Genomic DNA, 14,819 nt, shown 5'->3' with positions numbered 1-14,819 from the left:
ACGGGCTCATCTGGTTTGAGCAAAAGCCCACCAGCTTGAGCCCAAGGTCGCTGGCTCGAGCAAGGGGTTACTTGGTCTGCTGAAGGCCCGTGGTCAAAGCACATACGAGAAAGCAATCAATGAACAACTAAAGTGTTGCAACACGCAATGAAAACTAATGATTGATGCTTCTCATCTCTCTCCGTTCCTATCTGTCTGTCCCTGTCTATCCCTCTCTCTGACTCATTCTATCTCTGTAAAAAATAAAAAAATAATTTAAAAAAAGATTTAAAAAAAACCAAAAAACTTCAAATTATTTTGAAGATGAAAACAGTTGGCTGCAATGGAGGGAACATTTGCATTTCATACCATAATTCACAAAGTTTTCATAGTATGAATTGTACAACTAAATTATTGAAAAAGTTTCACAATGCAAAATTTTAATGTGCCAGGACAAAATGCGAGGCGATTTGAAATCAGTATTTAAAAATTACTGTGACAGTCTGACCAGGCGGTGGCACAGTGGATAGAGCGTCGGACTGGGATGCCGAGGACCCAGGTTCGAGACCCCGAAGGTCGCCAGCTTGAGCACGGGCTCATCTGGTTTGAGCAAAAGCTCACCAGCTTGGAGCCAAGGTCGCTGGCTCGAGCAAGGGGTTACTCGGTCTGCTGAAGGCCCGCAGTCAAGGCACATATGAGAAAGCAATCAATGAACAACTAAGGTGTCGCAACAAAAAACTGATGATTGATGCTTCTCATCTCTCTCCATTCCTGTCTGTCTGTCCCTGTCTATTCCTCTCTCTGACTCACTCTCTGTCTCTGTAAAAAAAAACAAACAAAAAAAAACATTACTGTGACAAAATACTTACAGAGGACTTGGAAACTGCAGCATTTGTAATGATTTTATCTGATGTATCAAATCATAATGAAATTGTATGCAATAATAGTAAGATATTTTAATGTTACCAAGGGCATTCAAGTAAAAATTTTATTTTATTTTTTTCCAAGTAAAAATTTTAAATTTAGAATCCATTGAGGGCAAAACTTCTGAAATTTTGTCAAACCATCTATACAGAGTAATACATGAAAACAATTTGAGATCCAAAGTTGTTGCACTAACAGCTGATAATACAAATACAAATTTTGGTGGGCAAAGACACAAAGGGGTGAATAATGTGTATGTAAAATGACAAGAGTTACTCCAAAAGAATATACTAGGAACAGGTTGTAATGCACATATTTTGTCAAATGCAAGCAACACAGCGTCATGTGCCACGCCAATTGATGTAGAAGTAATAATAACTACAACTTATTTGCATTTTAGTCGTTTTACCATTTGTGTTGCTACTTTAAAACAATTTTGTGAAGAAGCAAATGTTGAATACAAAAACTTTTAGGATATTCAAAAGTTAGATGGCTTGCTCTAACACCTGCTATAGAGCATGTTCTACAATTATTTGAGCCTCTCCATTCATATTTTTAAATTTAGACAAATGTCTAAATTTGTCTAAATTTAGACATTTGTCCTAAACTCCTGGAATCATTTTTCAATAATAAAATACCTGAGATATTAATGTATTTTGTACATAATCAAGCATCTATTTTTCACAAAACGATTCAAAAGATTGAAGGTGAACACATTTCAGCTACAAAGTTAGTCTTATTTTGAATGACTTTATCCTTTAATATAAATCTCATTTTGAAGAAAAATTTCTTCCTTTAATTATAAAAATAAAATTGTTAGAGAAATCAAATCCAGGCATAACAGGAAAGTTTATCAAAGAAGTGCAGAATTTTTACCAGACATGTTTTCAATATATCGAAGAATGGTCTGAAACAAACATCATGGGAAATAACAGTTTTCAATGGTGTTTTTTTTACTTCATTGCAAGTATATTGGACAGATATTGAGTCTTGTCTTGAGTTTTTATCTAAAGAAATGCCAGACATCAAAATAGTTGACAGTTGTCTCTTTGAAGAAATTAGATTGTATATTTAAATTCTGAAAAAATTAATAGAATGGAAAAATGAAGACATCAAAACTGATAAAAGATGGGTGGAAATATTCAGCCATTTCAAAAATGAACATATTCTATGTGAAAATTTGTTTATTCTTGTTCAGTTTACATTGTGTTGCCCTGGAACTAATGCAGCAGTTGAGTTTTTTCAATTGCTAATGATTTTTGGACAAGTGAGAAATCGAGATTGAATGTTGAAACTCTAGCTGCAGCACTTGCTGTAAAATTCAATATGAAGGATATTTCTTGTTCAGATATTTCCAATATATTGTTATGATACATTGACAAAAAATATTCAGTGGAAAAGTATTATCTAAATGAGTACTTTTTTCTTACAATTATTAAAAATTAATAGGTATGTAAGCATAATTACAATATAAAATATTACAAATGTTTTTTTTTGTTTTTGTTTTTTTTTTTCTGAAGCTGGAAACAGGAAGAGACAGTCAGACAGACTCCCGCATGCGCCCGACCGGGATCCACCCGGCACGCCCACCAAGGGCGATGCTCTGCCCATCCTGGGCGTCGCCATGTTGCGACCAGAGCCACTCTAGCGCCTGAGGCAGAGGCCACAGAGCCATCCCCAGCGCTCGGGCCATCTTTTGCTCCAATGGAGACTTGGCTGCGGGAGGGGAAGAGAGAGACAGAGAGGAAAGCTCGGCGGAGGGGTGGAGAAGCAAATGGGCGCTTCTCCTGTGTGCCCTGGCCTGGAATCGAACCCGGGTCCTCCGCACGCCAGACCGACGCTCTACCGCTGAGCCAACCGTCCAGGGCCCCAAATGTTTTTATTATGCATTTATATTATGAATGAATAAAATGTTTCTTTTATTTATGATACTATTTTCTTCTATTTATTTTTGTCCTTTTCATTGTAAAAAAGTTGGTCACCTTGTATTTGTCAGCTCACAGGAGACAATGAAACATTTGAAAATAAAACCAGAAGGTAATGAATGGAACTGTGAAGAACCTTAGCTCTCTCCTAAGTGCAGAAGCTTTGTTTGTTTTAAGTAATCAAACATAATGTCAACATAAAGCAAAGATTATTCTGGAAGCATCTGACCATTGCTGTTTGGGCAGAGATCATAGATGGTAAAGAATAATCTTACTGTTTGGGTGAAAGGGATACAGAGTAAACCGAGAGAACAAGCCCATTGGAACTGAGCAAATGTGGCAGATTTATTTTTTTTTTACAGAGACAGAGAGTCAGAGAGAGGGATAGTCAGGGACAGACAGACAGGAATGGAGAGAGGTGAGAAGCATCATCATTAGTTTTTTGTTGCGCATTGCAACACCTTAGTTGTTCATTGATTGCCCTCTGATATATGCCTTGACCACAGGCCTTCAGCAGACCAAGTAACCCCTTGCTCGAGCCAGCGACCTTGGGTCCAAGCTGGTGAGCTTTTGCTCAAACCAGATGAGCCCGCGCTCAAGCTGGCGATCTCAGGGCCTCGAACCTGGGTCCTCTGCATCCCATTTTGACGCTCTATCCACTGTGCCACCGCCTGGTCAGGCAGTGGCAGATTTTAATAACCTATTTCATAGCTCTTTTAAAAAACTATTGTAAGGTATTTTTCCCCACTGAGGAAGAAGGAAAGGCATAGCCACGAAGTGTGGAAATAATAAAAGATTTATTCAGGGTGCTTCCCAGACGATGTTCTCTGGTCTGGGGGACAGGGGCCAGAGAAGTTGCATGGGGGGATTCGCATGGGGGTAATTTATAGCGTCTGTAGGGTGGTGGGGTTAATATGATGTGGCAAAATGTCATTGGTTGGCAGACGGTCGCTCCTTTCCAAAGAGCTTCTGGGAGGTTTCTTTTGGTGCATATGGGTGTGGGCGGTTCCAGTCAAAGTTCCCGGGTCTGGTTCCTCACGTGACCTTCCCCCATTGCCAACCAACCTCACATTCTGACCTTTTATGTTAGATAGGGGCCCTGCTATTCATCTGGCTACTTCCTGCTGGCTAGGGGTGCCGTGGGGAGGGGAGGTCGAAAGTTGGTGGCTCTGAGAGGGTCTCATATATGGGTGTAGGAACATCTGTTGGACCGTGACTCGAGAAACTTCGCTGATGCAGTTCTGTAAGGATTTAAAAAAGAGGAGTATGTATGAGTAGTATGCTGATAATTAGAAGAGGACTTAGGATAGGAGCAGCCCAGGTGAGGATGGGTGGCTGCCACCAGGAGTTAAGCGGGTTGTAGAAAGAGAGGTCCTTGTGCAGTTTCTCTTGCAGACGGTGGAGGACCCCAATGCTTTCTTCCTTTGGGCCAGTCTCATTGAACAGCATTGCTTCCTGCTTTAGCTCACTCTGGCGGCAGGTTCCTGGTGGGAGGGACAGGAGCAACAGGGGGATCTGCAGGGCCCAACCTTTTCATGAGCCGGAGATGGGTAGGGCCCAGTGGTTCCAACTGCCAGCAGTCCTGCATGGGGGCAAGCTTGAGGCAAAACTGCATGTCAGGAGTGGTATGTGAAGGGGAAAAGAAGAGGCCCAGAGGCAGGGAGGGGCCAAAAAAAAAAAAGAAAGAAAGAAAAAGAAAAGAGGGGTCCCATCCACTCCCATAACCAAGACCTGTGAGGGAACTAGAGGTCCAGAGTGTGATGGCAAAACAGAGAAGGTAACCCCCGTGTCCACAAGAAATGAGATGGACTTACCCGCTACCTGTAGCATTACCCTGGGCTTGGCAAGGGTGATGGGGGTCTCCGAGTCTGGGCTGCATCAGTCGTCCATGAGGCCTAGGAGTTCAAGCGATAGGCCCACCTGGCTGGCTTGGCCTCCCATTTGGGTGGATTGTCCTCCATGTAGAGGCGCTGAGGACGAGTCTGTTGCCCAAAAGGGGCAATCGCTCCGCTAGTGACCGGGCTGCTTGCAGTCAGGGCAGGGCTTAGTGGGTGGCCTCGGGCAGGGGTACTGCCAGGCATTGTGACCCTCTTTGCCACATTTAAAGCAAGCTTCTGGTGGGATTCCTCCTTGCTGCCTGGACTTGGGTCGGGCACCTCCTATGCCTTGCCTCTGTTGCTCTGCCAGCCTCAGGGCTGCCACAAGAGCCTGGGTTTGGAGTGTCACCTTCTGCTGCATGTGGGTCTGGTGAGCAGCCTTGGCCTTTTCCTATGAGCCGCAACCTTTAAAAACTTTAAATGCCATGTTCATCAGGTCTTGGATAGGGGTTTGGTGGTTGAGAATAAGAGGAGGGGGGTTCCTGGGGAGCCCGGCACCCAGATCCAGCTGGAAACACTGGAGCCAGAGGCAGGACAGGGCCAGGCCTTCCTTCAAGAAGATCGGGGTTGGGCCTGACCAGGCGGTGTCGCAGTGGATAGAACATTGGACTGGGATGTGGAGGACCCAGGTTCGAGACCCTGAGGTCGCCAGCTTGAGCGCGGGCTCATCTGGTTTGAGCAAAGCTCACCAGCTTGGACCCAAGGTCACTGGCTTGAGCAAGGGGTTACTCGGTCTGCTGAAGGCTTGTGGTCAAGGCACATATGAGAAAGCAATCAATGAACAACTAAGGTGTCGCAAGAAAAACTAATGATTGATGCTTTTCATCTCTCCATTCCTGTCTGTCCGTATCCATCTCTCTCTTTGACTCTATTTCTGTAAAAATAAATAAATAAATAGAAATTAAAAAAAAAAAATTTTAAATCTTCATTTAAAAAAAAAAAAAGATCAGGGTTGGGCCGTGGGGTCAGGAGCCCTGCAAACCAGTGTGAGGGTCAGTGGCCGGGGGAGGGCCTGATGGGGGAGGGGCTTAAGAACACAGTGGAGAAGGGAGGGGCCTCTGGCCAGCAGGGGAGGAGGCTTCCTGGAGGGAAGAGATTGGAGTGGAAGAGGTCTGCAGAGGGACCAGAGAGGGGTTCCAAGAGAGGAGCACCCCCAGGGGTCAGGCAGGAGGGGGAGAGAGTTGGAGGTCGGCAAAGGAGGGAAGATCAGAAGTGGAGGGTTTAGGTGAGGTTTCTCTGGCCAGAAAGGGCCTGCGTGATAAAACAGGCAGCACAGAGATTAGGACAGAAGCACGAATAACTAGAAGCCATGGATGTAAGGAATCCCCAACCAGTTCCCAACTTTTTTTGGTGATAAATTGGTGAGAATATTAAAATCGAAAGTCCCTTTAGGAGGCTACCTGGTCTGGTTATCCAGTGGGTTCTGAGGCCTGGCCACAGTGGAGAAGAACAGTTTCTTCTTCTTTAGGGAGGGAGAGATTTCGGATAAGGCAACCCAGTAGTGTTTTTGGATTAGGATTAGATTCCTGTGCCCCACGGCCATCCTCAGTCCTCGGAGTGGTCAGAGTTGAGCATTGGCGTCCCGCAACTCAAGCTCTGGCCACCGGAAGGATAGGTAAAGTAGATGTGCTCAGGACATCTCCACGGGCACACACACACTCGGGACGGAAAGAGGTCCCTGACGCAGCTGTGGTTTTGGACAGGGAGTCTTGGCAGAAAGAACTGAGGGGAGGTTGGAGGCAGAGGACTTACCACTCCGTGTGCTGAAGTGGGTGGAAGGTTGGAGGTCCTGGTTCTTTCTTGGAAGGAGAGAGGAGCGGTCCTTGCAGACTTCAAACTCCTCCCGGGTTTTCGGCACCAAATGTCAGGTATTTTTCCCCACTGAGGAAGAAGGAAGAGTATAGCCACAAAGTGTGGAATAATAAAAGATTTATTCAGGGAGCTTCCCGGACAATGTTCTCTGGTCTGGGGGACAGGGGCCAGAGTAGTTGCATGGGGGGGATCCATGTGGGGGTAATTTCTAGTGTCTGTAGGGTGGTCGGGTTAATATGACATGGCGAAATTTCATTGGCTGACAGATGGTTGCTCTTTTCCAAAGGGCTCCTGGGAGGTTTCTTTTGGCATGCATGGGTGTGGACGGTTCCAAAGTTCCTGGGTCTGGTTCCTCATGTGACCTTCCCCCATTGCCAACCAACCTCAGAACTATCACTTTTTTAAAGTTTTGTAAAATATGTATGACATGAATGTTACCATGTAAGGAATTATAAGGTGTTCCATTTAGTGTACCATTCTCTATCACTTCTCGACCTTTTGGCTAAGATCAAGTGTAGTGTCACCATTCTCTGTCCCCCTGACAAACCACAGTCGGCCCTTCATCCCTGTGGTCACCTGTTCTGGGTGTGTTTTCTGGTCATGGGATCACACAAGTGTCCTTTTGTGTCAGCCTCTCTTATTGAGCATCTTGTTTTTGAGGTTCAGCCACATTGTAGCGAGACTGTCTTACTTCCTTTCCATGGCTAATATTCTAGTGCATGGACAGGCCACATTGTTCATTCACCAGTAATGGACGTTGTGTGTTTTCTGTCTTTGGGCTGCTGTGGACATTCATGTGCACATGTTTGTCTGAACCTCTTCTCATCTCTTCTGGGTTTCGTAGGGCCAGTGGCCATCGCTGTTGTGCCCATTCAGGTTCTCATTGGATTTGGGCAGACGGTAAAGGAACTGTGGAGTCAGAAAATGATGGGCCATTCCGTTTATTAAAGTATCATAACGGCAAACAAGCAAACAGACAGGGTTCCCAAGCTCCTCATCACTTCAGCAGGACTCCCAAACCCCTCAGCTTGTGCTCTCTCTCTCTCTCTCTCTCCCTCTCTCCACCCTCTGCATCCTCTGTACTCTCTGCCAAACAAGCTGGAAGGAAAAAACCCTTCTTTAGCAAACAATAGCAAGCAATTACCCCTCCCAACAGCAGCAGGCAATCCTCAATTTGCAGTCTGCAACACTGAGGGCAAGCATTGCAGCCCTTCACAGACCACACACAGAGGGCGCTGCCCTGCACCAATGCAAAATACAAGGAGCAAACCTAAACACACTTTACAAAGTTGTTTGCCCAATACTCACTGTGGTTCTGGTTTGCATTTCCCTAATGACAGTGATGTTGAGCATCTTTTCATGAGCTTGTTGGCCATTTGTACATCTCCTTATTTCATAGCTTTTTTTTTTACAGAGACAGAGTCAGAGATAGAAACAGACAGACAGGAACGAAGAGAGATGAGAAGCATTAACCATCAGTTTTCGTTGTGACACCTTAGTTGTTCATTGATTGCTTTCTCATATGGGCCTTGACCGTGGGGCTACAGCAGACCGAGTAACCCCTTGCTTGAGCCAGTGACCTTGGGTCCAAGCTGGTGAGCTTTTGCTCAAACCAGATGAGTCTATACTTAAGCTGGCGGCCTCGGGGGTCTCGAACCTGGATCTTCCACATCCCAGTTCGATGCTCTATCCACTGCATCACCGCCTGGTCAGGCTTTCATAGCTTTTAAATTCAGGTATTATAGCCTGACCAGGCGGTGGCGCAGTGGATAGAGCGTCAGACTGGGATGCAGAGGACCCAGGTTCGAGACCCTGAGGTCACCAGCTTGAGCGCAGGCTCATCTGGTTTGAGCAAAATCCCACCAGCTTGAACCCAAGGTTGCTGGCTCGAGCAAGGGGTTACTCAGTCTGCTGAAGGCCCGCGGTCAAGGCACATATGAGAAAGCAATCAATGAACAACTAAGGTGTTGCAACGCACAATGAAAAACTAATGATTGATGCTTCTCATCTCTCTTCGTTCCTGTCTGTCCCTGTCTATCCCTCTCTCTGTCTCTGTAAAAAAATAAAAATTAAAAAATTTAAAAAAAAAATTCCGGTATTATAAACTAAGGAAAACAAATTTACTTCTCATATGTCCTTTATCACCTGGAAAAAACCACTAGGTTACTTCAAAGCCCATCTGAGGAGGTCTGTGGGGCAGCTGTATTAGGCTTGCTCACCGGTTTACCAGGTACAAGCACTTTGCTTGATTAGTGTGTGAGTACGTGGCAGAGGCACATGTGCATAGCCTATATAGGGCTGTGGGTGCTTCCCCTGGGCAGTGATTCTCCCAGATTGCTCTCTGGTCACCATGAGGTGCAGTTTTCCTTGCTCTCTTGCCTGTACTGCAAATAGCAGATTTTCATTTGTTTATTGATAGATATGTAAATGCCAAACTGCTCTATTGATGTTCCGCTTATCTGTCAGACCTCACCCTTACTGGACTATTGCCCCTGAAACAAAGGAATTCCAAAAAGCTGAGAAGCCGCCCCAAGGAGGGGTTCCAGACACACCAGGACTTTTGATTCAACACCCACATGCTCCAATCCCCCAAGGAGGAGCATTCCAGACATACCAGGACTTTTGCCTCAGTATCCCCTCAGGCTCCCCCAAACACTATATAACTTGCCCCTAGTCTGTAACTGGTGCTCTTCTCCCCGGAGAAGTGCCTGGCAGGGTTCCTTTCTTCCTTTCAATAAAGCCTGTTACTCTGGTCTTTCGGACTCCCATGGATTCCAACATTTATTAGCTCTTTCCCTTTTGTTGTGTATTTGCTTGCCTGTCCTTGTGAGCCTCCAATAAATGGGTATGGCCTGACACTTTCTGGCTCCACGGTTCTTCTACCATCTGCCTGAATTCAGTGAGAGCCTGCCTGGCCTTGGCCACTGGCATTACAAGGTCCATGTGGCAGTGTTATAAAGTACCACACCCCAGATTCTGAAAGGCACTGTACCTCATTTCATCGAGTTCACATAGAGACACCCAGTCCAGATGAATTTTGAAGAGTTTTATTAGAGGAGGAGAGTTATTAAGTATGCCGGCCACATATGGCTGACACGGGGCATCAGACCCAAATCGTGCAGTGCCAAAAATAGTTCAGGGGCTGTTTATATACCCTTGATCACACACAGGCGGGGAAGAGCATGACATCATGGCATGGGCTGGCAACATTTGTTTAGGGGATACACAGAAACATTAAGACTTTCAAGGTAACACAATCAAAGATGTTTACAAATCTTTCAGGGTTCATCTTCCCTCACTAGCCTAGAGGTATTTTACCCTTAACATTCCAAGGAGGAGGAGGAACTACAATCAATGCAAGGTGGTATGTAAATTATGCCTTCTATTGAAATAGAAGAAGTTTCTAGGTTAACCTTTATTTTAGATTTAAAACTGAATGACCCATTGTTCTTGCAAGCCAGAAACTTCTACATTCTTCTCCCTCCCCTCCCCAAAGGAGGTATGGGACAGGAAAAAGCCTGATAGGAAAGCCTGACCTTTCCTCCCAGAATAGTAATATCAATTTTCAGCTTTTTGGTACCTTACAACAGCAGGAGTAACTTCACAGGCACCATGCAGTGTGCTGGTCATCACAGTCTTCAAGTGGATGGATACGCTTTAAGTCTTTATTTTTTATTTTTTTATTTATTTATTACAGAGACAGAGAGTGAGTCAGAGCGAGGGATAGACAGGGACAGACAGACAGGAACGGAGAGAGATGAGAAGCATCAATCATTAGTTTTTCATTGCGCTTGCAACACCTTAGTTGTTCATTGATTGCTTTCTCATATGTGCCTTGACCGCGGGCCCTCAGCAGACCGAGTAACCCTTTGTTGGACCCAGCGACCTTGGGTTCAAGCTGGTAGACTTTTGCTCAAACCAGGTGAGCCCACACTCAAGAAGGCAACCTCGGGGTCTCGAACCTGGGTCCTCTACATCCCAGTCCAACGCTCTATCCACTGCGCCACCGCCTGGTCAGGCGGATGGATACGCTTTAAAAATCATCTCTCTCCGCCTGACCTGTGGTGGCGCAGTGGATAAAGCGTCAACCTGGAATGCTGAGGTTACCAGTTCAAAACCCTGGGCTTGCCAGGTCAAGGCACATGTGGGAGTTGAGGCTGCTCCTCCCCCCTTCTCTCTCTCTCTCCTCTAAAGTGAATAAATAATTAAAAATAAATTTTAGGCCTTGGCCGGTTGGCTCAGCGGTGGAGCGTCGGCCTGGCGTGCGGGGGACCCGGGTTCGATTCCCGGCCAGGGCATATAGGGGAGGCGCCCGTTTGCTTCTCCACCCCCCCCTTCCTCTCTGTCTCTCTCTTCCCCTCCCGCAGCCGGGGCTCCATGCGGGAGTCTGTCTGACTGTGTCTCCCCGTTTCCAGCTTCAGAAAAGTGAAAAAATAATAATAATAATAAATAAATAAATTTTTAAAAAATCATCTCCATAAATTTTTTAAAAATCATCTCCATTTCAGTTTTCCAATACGGAAATAGTTACAACCCACAAAAGACTCACTCAAGTCATCAGGAAGCTTTTGTTTAACCAGATTGATTTGTTATCGAGAAATATTATTCCAACACTAATTACATCTTGCAGTATGTCAGGTTAAAGATGTTCAGTATGTGCAGGCGTTTTTGGCAACTGAACCCAAATTGAGTTAATGGAGAGTCATTGGATGCCTAGATCATGTCTAAGAAAGATGAAATGCTGAGCCTTGATTACAAGTGTCATCTTCAGGTTTATAGAGTTGTCCCTTGGTGCCCTGTTGCAGGGGGTTTGGGGTGGGGGAGGGTTGGTTTCAGGAACTGCAGGTACTACAATCCTCAGGTGCTCAGATACTCAGTGGGCCGCAGATGTGAGGCCCTCAGAGATGGAGTGCTGACTGTACACTTAACCCTTGCTTCTCACTTTCCTCTGCTACAGAGAGGGTATGTCTGCAGGTCTGCCCACAAACGTGTTCCTTTCTGGCTCTTTGAGAAGCCATTTAAGGGACGTATGCCTGTAGAGTGTGTTCTATATGTCTGAGTATGGTCAGTGGGCTCCGCTAAGCTGCTGAAATGCCGGTAGGCACAGACAGCTCACAGCCGTGCATCCCCAAATTCACTGAAAAAGAGGGTTTGGTTTTGAAGAGGAACGTGTGTTTGTACTCAGCATGAGAGATGTCCAGACGTGATGTGCACACAGAATGAGCCCTTGACCTTTCCCTCACCTTGTTTGTAGGGAAACCGCCTCCCGCGCCCCTCAGCCCTGAGGGCCAGCACCCCATTGAGAAGACTGAGGCATCTTTGCAGCAGGGCCCACCTTTGGGACAGCTGCAACCCCACCTCACAAGTCAGGTAACTCTCCTTCAGAAATGTGTTTTTTAAAAAAAAAGAAATGTGTTTTTAACAACTTTTACTAATTTCTCAAATGTTTCATTTTCATTACAAAAACGTCAATACAATAAACGCTGTCTTAAAAGCCTCCAATTTTCGGCCCTGGCCGGTTGGCTCAGCTCAGCGGTAGAGCGTTGGCCTGGCGTGCGGGGGACCCGGGTTCAATTCCCGACCAGGGCACATAGGAGAAGCGCCCATTTGCTTCTCCACCCCCGCCCCCTCCTTCCTCTCTGTCTCTCTCTTCCCCTCCCGCAGCCAAGGCTCCATTGGAGCAAAGATGGCCCGGGCGCTGGGGATGGCTCCAAGGCCTCTGCCCCAGGCGCTAGAGTGGCTCTGGTCGCAATAGAGCAACGCCCCGGAGGGGCAGAGCATCGCCCCCTGGTGGGCAGAGCTTCGCCCCTGGTGGGCGTGCCGGGTGGATCCCGGTCGGGCGCATGCGGGAGTCTGTCTGACTGTCTCTCCCCATTTCCAGCTTCAGAAAAATAAAAAAATAAAAAGCCTCCAATTTTCAGCACTGAAACATAGTTATAGTATCATTTCATTATTTCCTGTGTTTTTTTTTAATTATAAATTTTATCATACTTATGTTTGCAGCTTTACTCACTTAATAAGGAATTCTGTGCAGTCTTCACTCTAGTCCTAATGTGTTGGATGTTTTATAGACATACAGTTCCAGGGTGTAGTTTGTCTTTCCAGTTTAATTGAAATGAACTATAATTAGAGAGAGGTTCTGGTAGGGTGGCTTAGTGGATAAAGTGTCCCAGTGCACTGAGGCCCTAGGTTCAATTCCTGGTCAGGGCATGTACAAGAAACAATGAGTGCACAACTAAGAGGAATACCTAATTGATGCTTCTCTCTCAAGTCAATGGAAAAATTAAAATAAAATTAGAGCAGGTGGCGACAGCCTGTTACACCATGAGGTGACATGAGTTCCAAGTCCCATCTCAGTGAGGGGAGCATGCAGGTCTGGTCCTGTGGGCATGGGTGGGAAGAAGGGCTGAGAAGAGGTGTGGCTAGGGTAGAGGCTAATCCAGGCTAGTGAGCACAGCAGGTCCCTCCCTTTTGACTTGTCCACAAGCAGAGCAAGTCCCTAATACCAGTAATTTTGGGATTGTTTCTTCTAAATCTTGAGGGGAAACTCAGTAGCATGCCTCGTCAATGAACCACGAACACTGAATCCCTTTTATGTGAATTTCCGTGGCAGGATGCTAAGAATGCCAAGGAGGAGCATTTCTCCACATACTCAGGAAAGATCCAGCCCCATGCAGCAACAGCAGTCTGCAGAAACGATGCCCAGCGAGGCAGTGCGGCAGGCCCAGCGGGGCCAGGGCAGGTACGCAGGCCCAGCAGTATGGGTGCTAGGGCATGGTGCTCAGGCCCACAGTGGCCCTGCTTGTTAGCACAACTGTAGAGACAGTGCCTTTCTCTCCAGACCCAGCCTGTCCTGACAGCATTGGCTTGGCCATCCCCACACTGAGATTTCAGAGGGACCCCTGGCAGCCAGAGTACAGGCTCCTCCCATGGCCTCTCTCTCCTGTTTTGTTTTTTTTTTTAATTTTATTTCATTTTATTACAGGGACAGAGAGAGTCAGATAGAGGGATACATAGGGACAGACAGATAGGAACGGAGAGAGATGAGAAGCATCAATTATCAGTTTTTCATTGAGACACTGTAGTTGTTCATTGATTGCTTTCTTACATGTGCCATGACCGCAGGCCTTCAGCAGACCGAGTAACCCCTTGCTCAAGCCAGTGGCCTTGGGTCCAAGCTGGTGAGCTTTTTGCTCAAGCCAGATGAGCTCACGCTCAAGCTGGCAACCCCGGGGTCTCGAACCTGGGTCCTTCCGCATCCCAGTCCAACGCTCTATCCACTGCGCCACCGCCTGGTCAGGCTCTCTCCTGTTCTTGAGGTCTCACGTCCAAGGCCTATCTGTGGGCCGTGCCCACTGTCTTATCACCTACCTACCGACAGGGGCCCTGTTGTTTCCTCGGGGTGGGAGAGAGTATGGCTTTCAGGGGTAATTCTTTTCTAACTTTTATAGAAGCAACACAAAATCTCCACAGCAACTTGCAAGTCAACTCGTCAGAAAGAAAACCAGTCCCCAAAGCCACAGCAGGCTCGCAAATTCCACCAGGACAGCAGCCACCACACCCATAGGTCCTCATCACTTGCAAGCAGTTCCCTCCAGGACACGTGGAAGCTGCTTGAGCTGGGGTCTAACCCTTCTGGCCGCACGTCCCAGGACAACTCAGCTCCAGGTAGGTAAGCATGTGCATCTGGGCTGCTGCTGCTGCTGGTCACTGGAGGCAGTGAGGATGGGTTGCCGCAACCAGGCTGACAGGAAGTTCAAGCTCCCACACTGGTTCAATCGCCTGTGAGCCCTGCAGTGTCCTCCTGATGTTATGGCTAAGCAAGTCCCCCATTCTGCGGGGCAGACCAAAGGGCAGGGGGTCACCAGCACAGTGTCTGGTTGATGCATGAGGACCTGTCTGTGCAGGTGGTGTAAGGCTGGTGGCCGAGGCCAGGCGGGTCCACATTGGATTTGGGCAGATGGTAGAGAAACTGCAGAGCCGGAAAGTGTTGGGCCATACCTGTTTATTGGAGGCTTGCAAAGGCAGGCGAGCAAATAAACAACCAAAGGGAAAGAGCTAATAAACAAATGAAAATCTGCTATTCGCAGTGAAAGGCAAGGGAGCAAGGAAATCCATACCTATGGTGGCGAGAGAGCGATCTGGGAGAATCTCAGTCCAGGGGAAACACTCACAGCCTTACATAGGCTATGCACACGTGCCTCTGCCATGTGCCAATGCACTAATCAAGCAAAGTGCTTGCAGCTGGTAAACCCATGAGCAAGCCTAACACAGCTGCCCCACATTCCACTCCTTTAGGATT

The 14,819-nt window shown here is 46.8% G+C and overlaps 1 protein-coding gene across 2 annotated transcripts in view; it reads left to right on the top strand.

The window, feature by feature from the left end:
* Positions 1 to 14,819, top strand: part of CCDC57 (coiled-coil domain containing 57) — a 139,121-nt gene that overhangs the window by 84,531 nt on the left and 39,771 nt on the right. For both annotated transcript variants that reach the window (XM_066381624.1, XM_066381625.1), the window contains 3 exons: positions 11,772 to 11,887; positions 13,131 to 13,259; positions 13,969 to 14,185. In XM_066381624.1, the coding sequence (XP_066237721.1) occupies positions 11,772 to 11,887; positions 13,131 to 13,259; positions 13,969 to 14,185 (462 nt within the window). The remainder of the gene's footprint in view (positions 1 to 11,771; positions 11,888 to 13,130; positions 13,260 to 13,968; positions 14,186 to 14,819) is intronic.

Source organism: Saccopteryx leptura, chromosome 4 (genome assembly GCF_036850995.1).
Source record: "Saccopteryx leptura isolate mSacLep1 chromosome 4, mSacLep1_pri_phased_curated, whole genome shotgun sequence".
NCBI lineage: Eukaryota > Metazoa > Chordata > Mammalia > Chiroptera > Emballonuridae > Saccopteryx > Saccopteryx leptura.
Note: the sequence above shows the minus strand (reverse complement) of the source record. Positions and strands in the feature narration are given on the sequence as shown.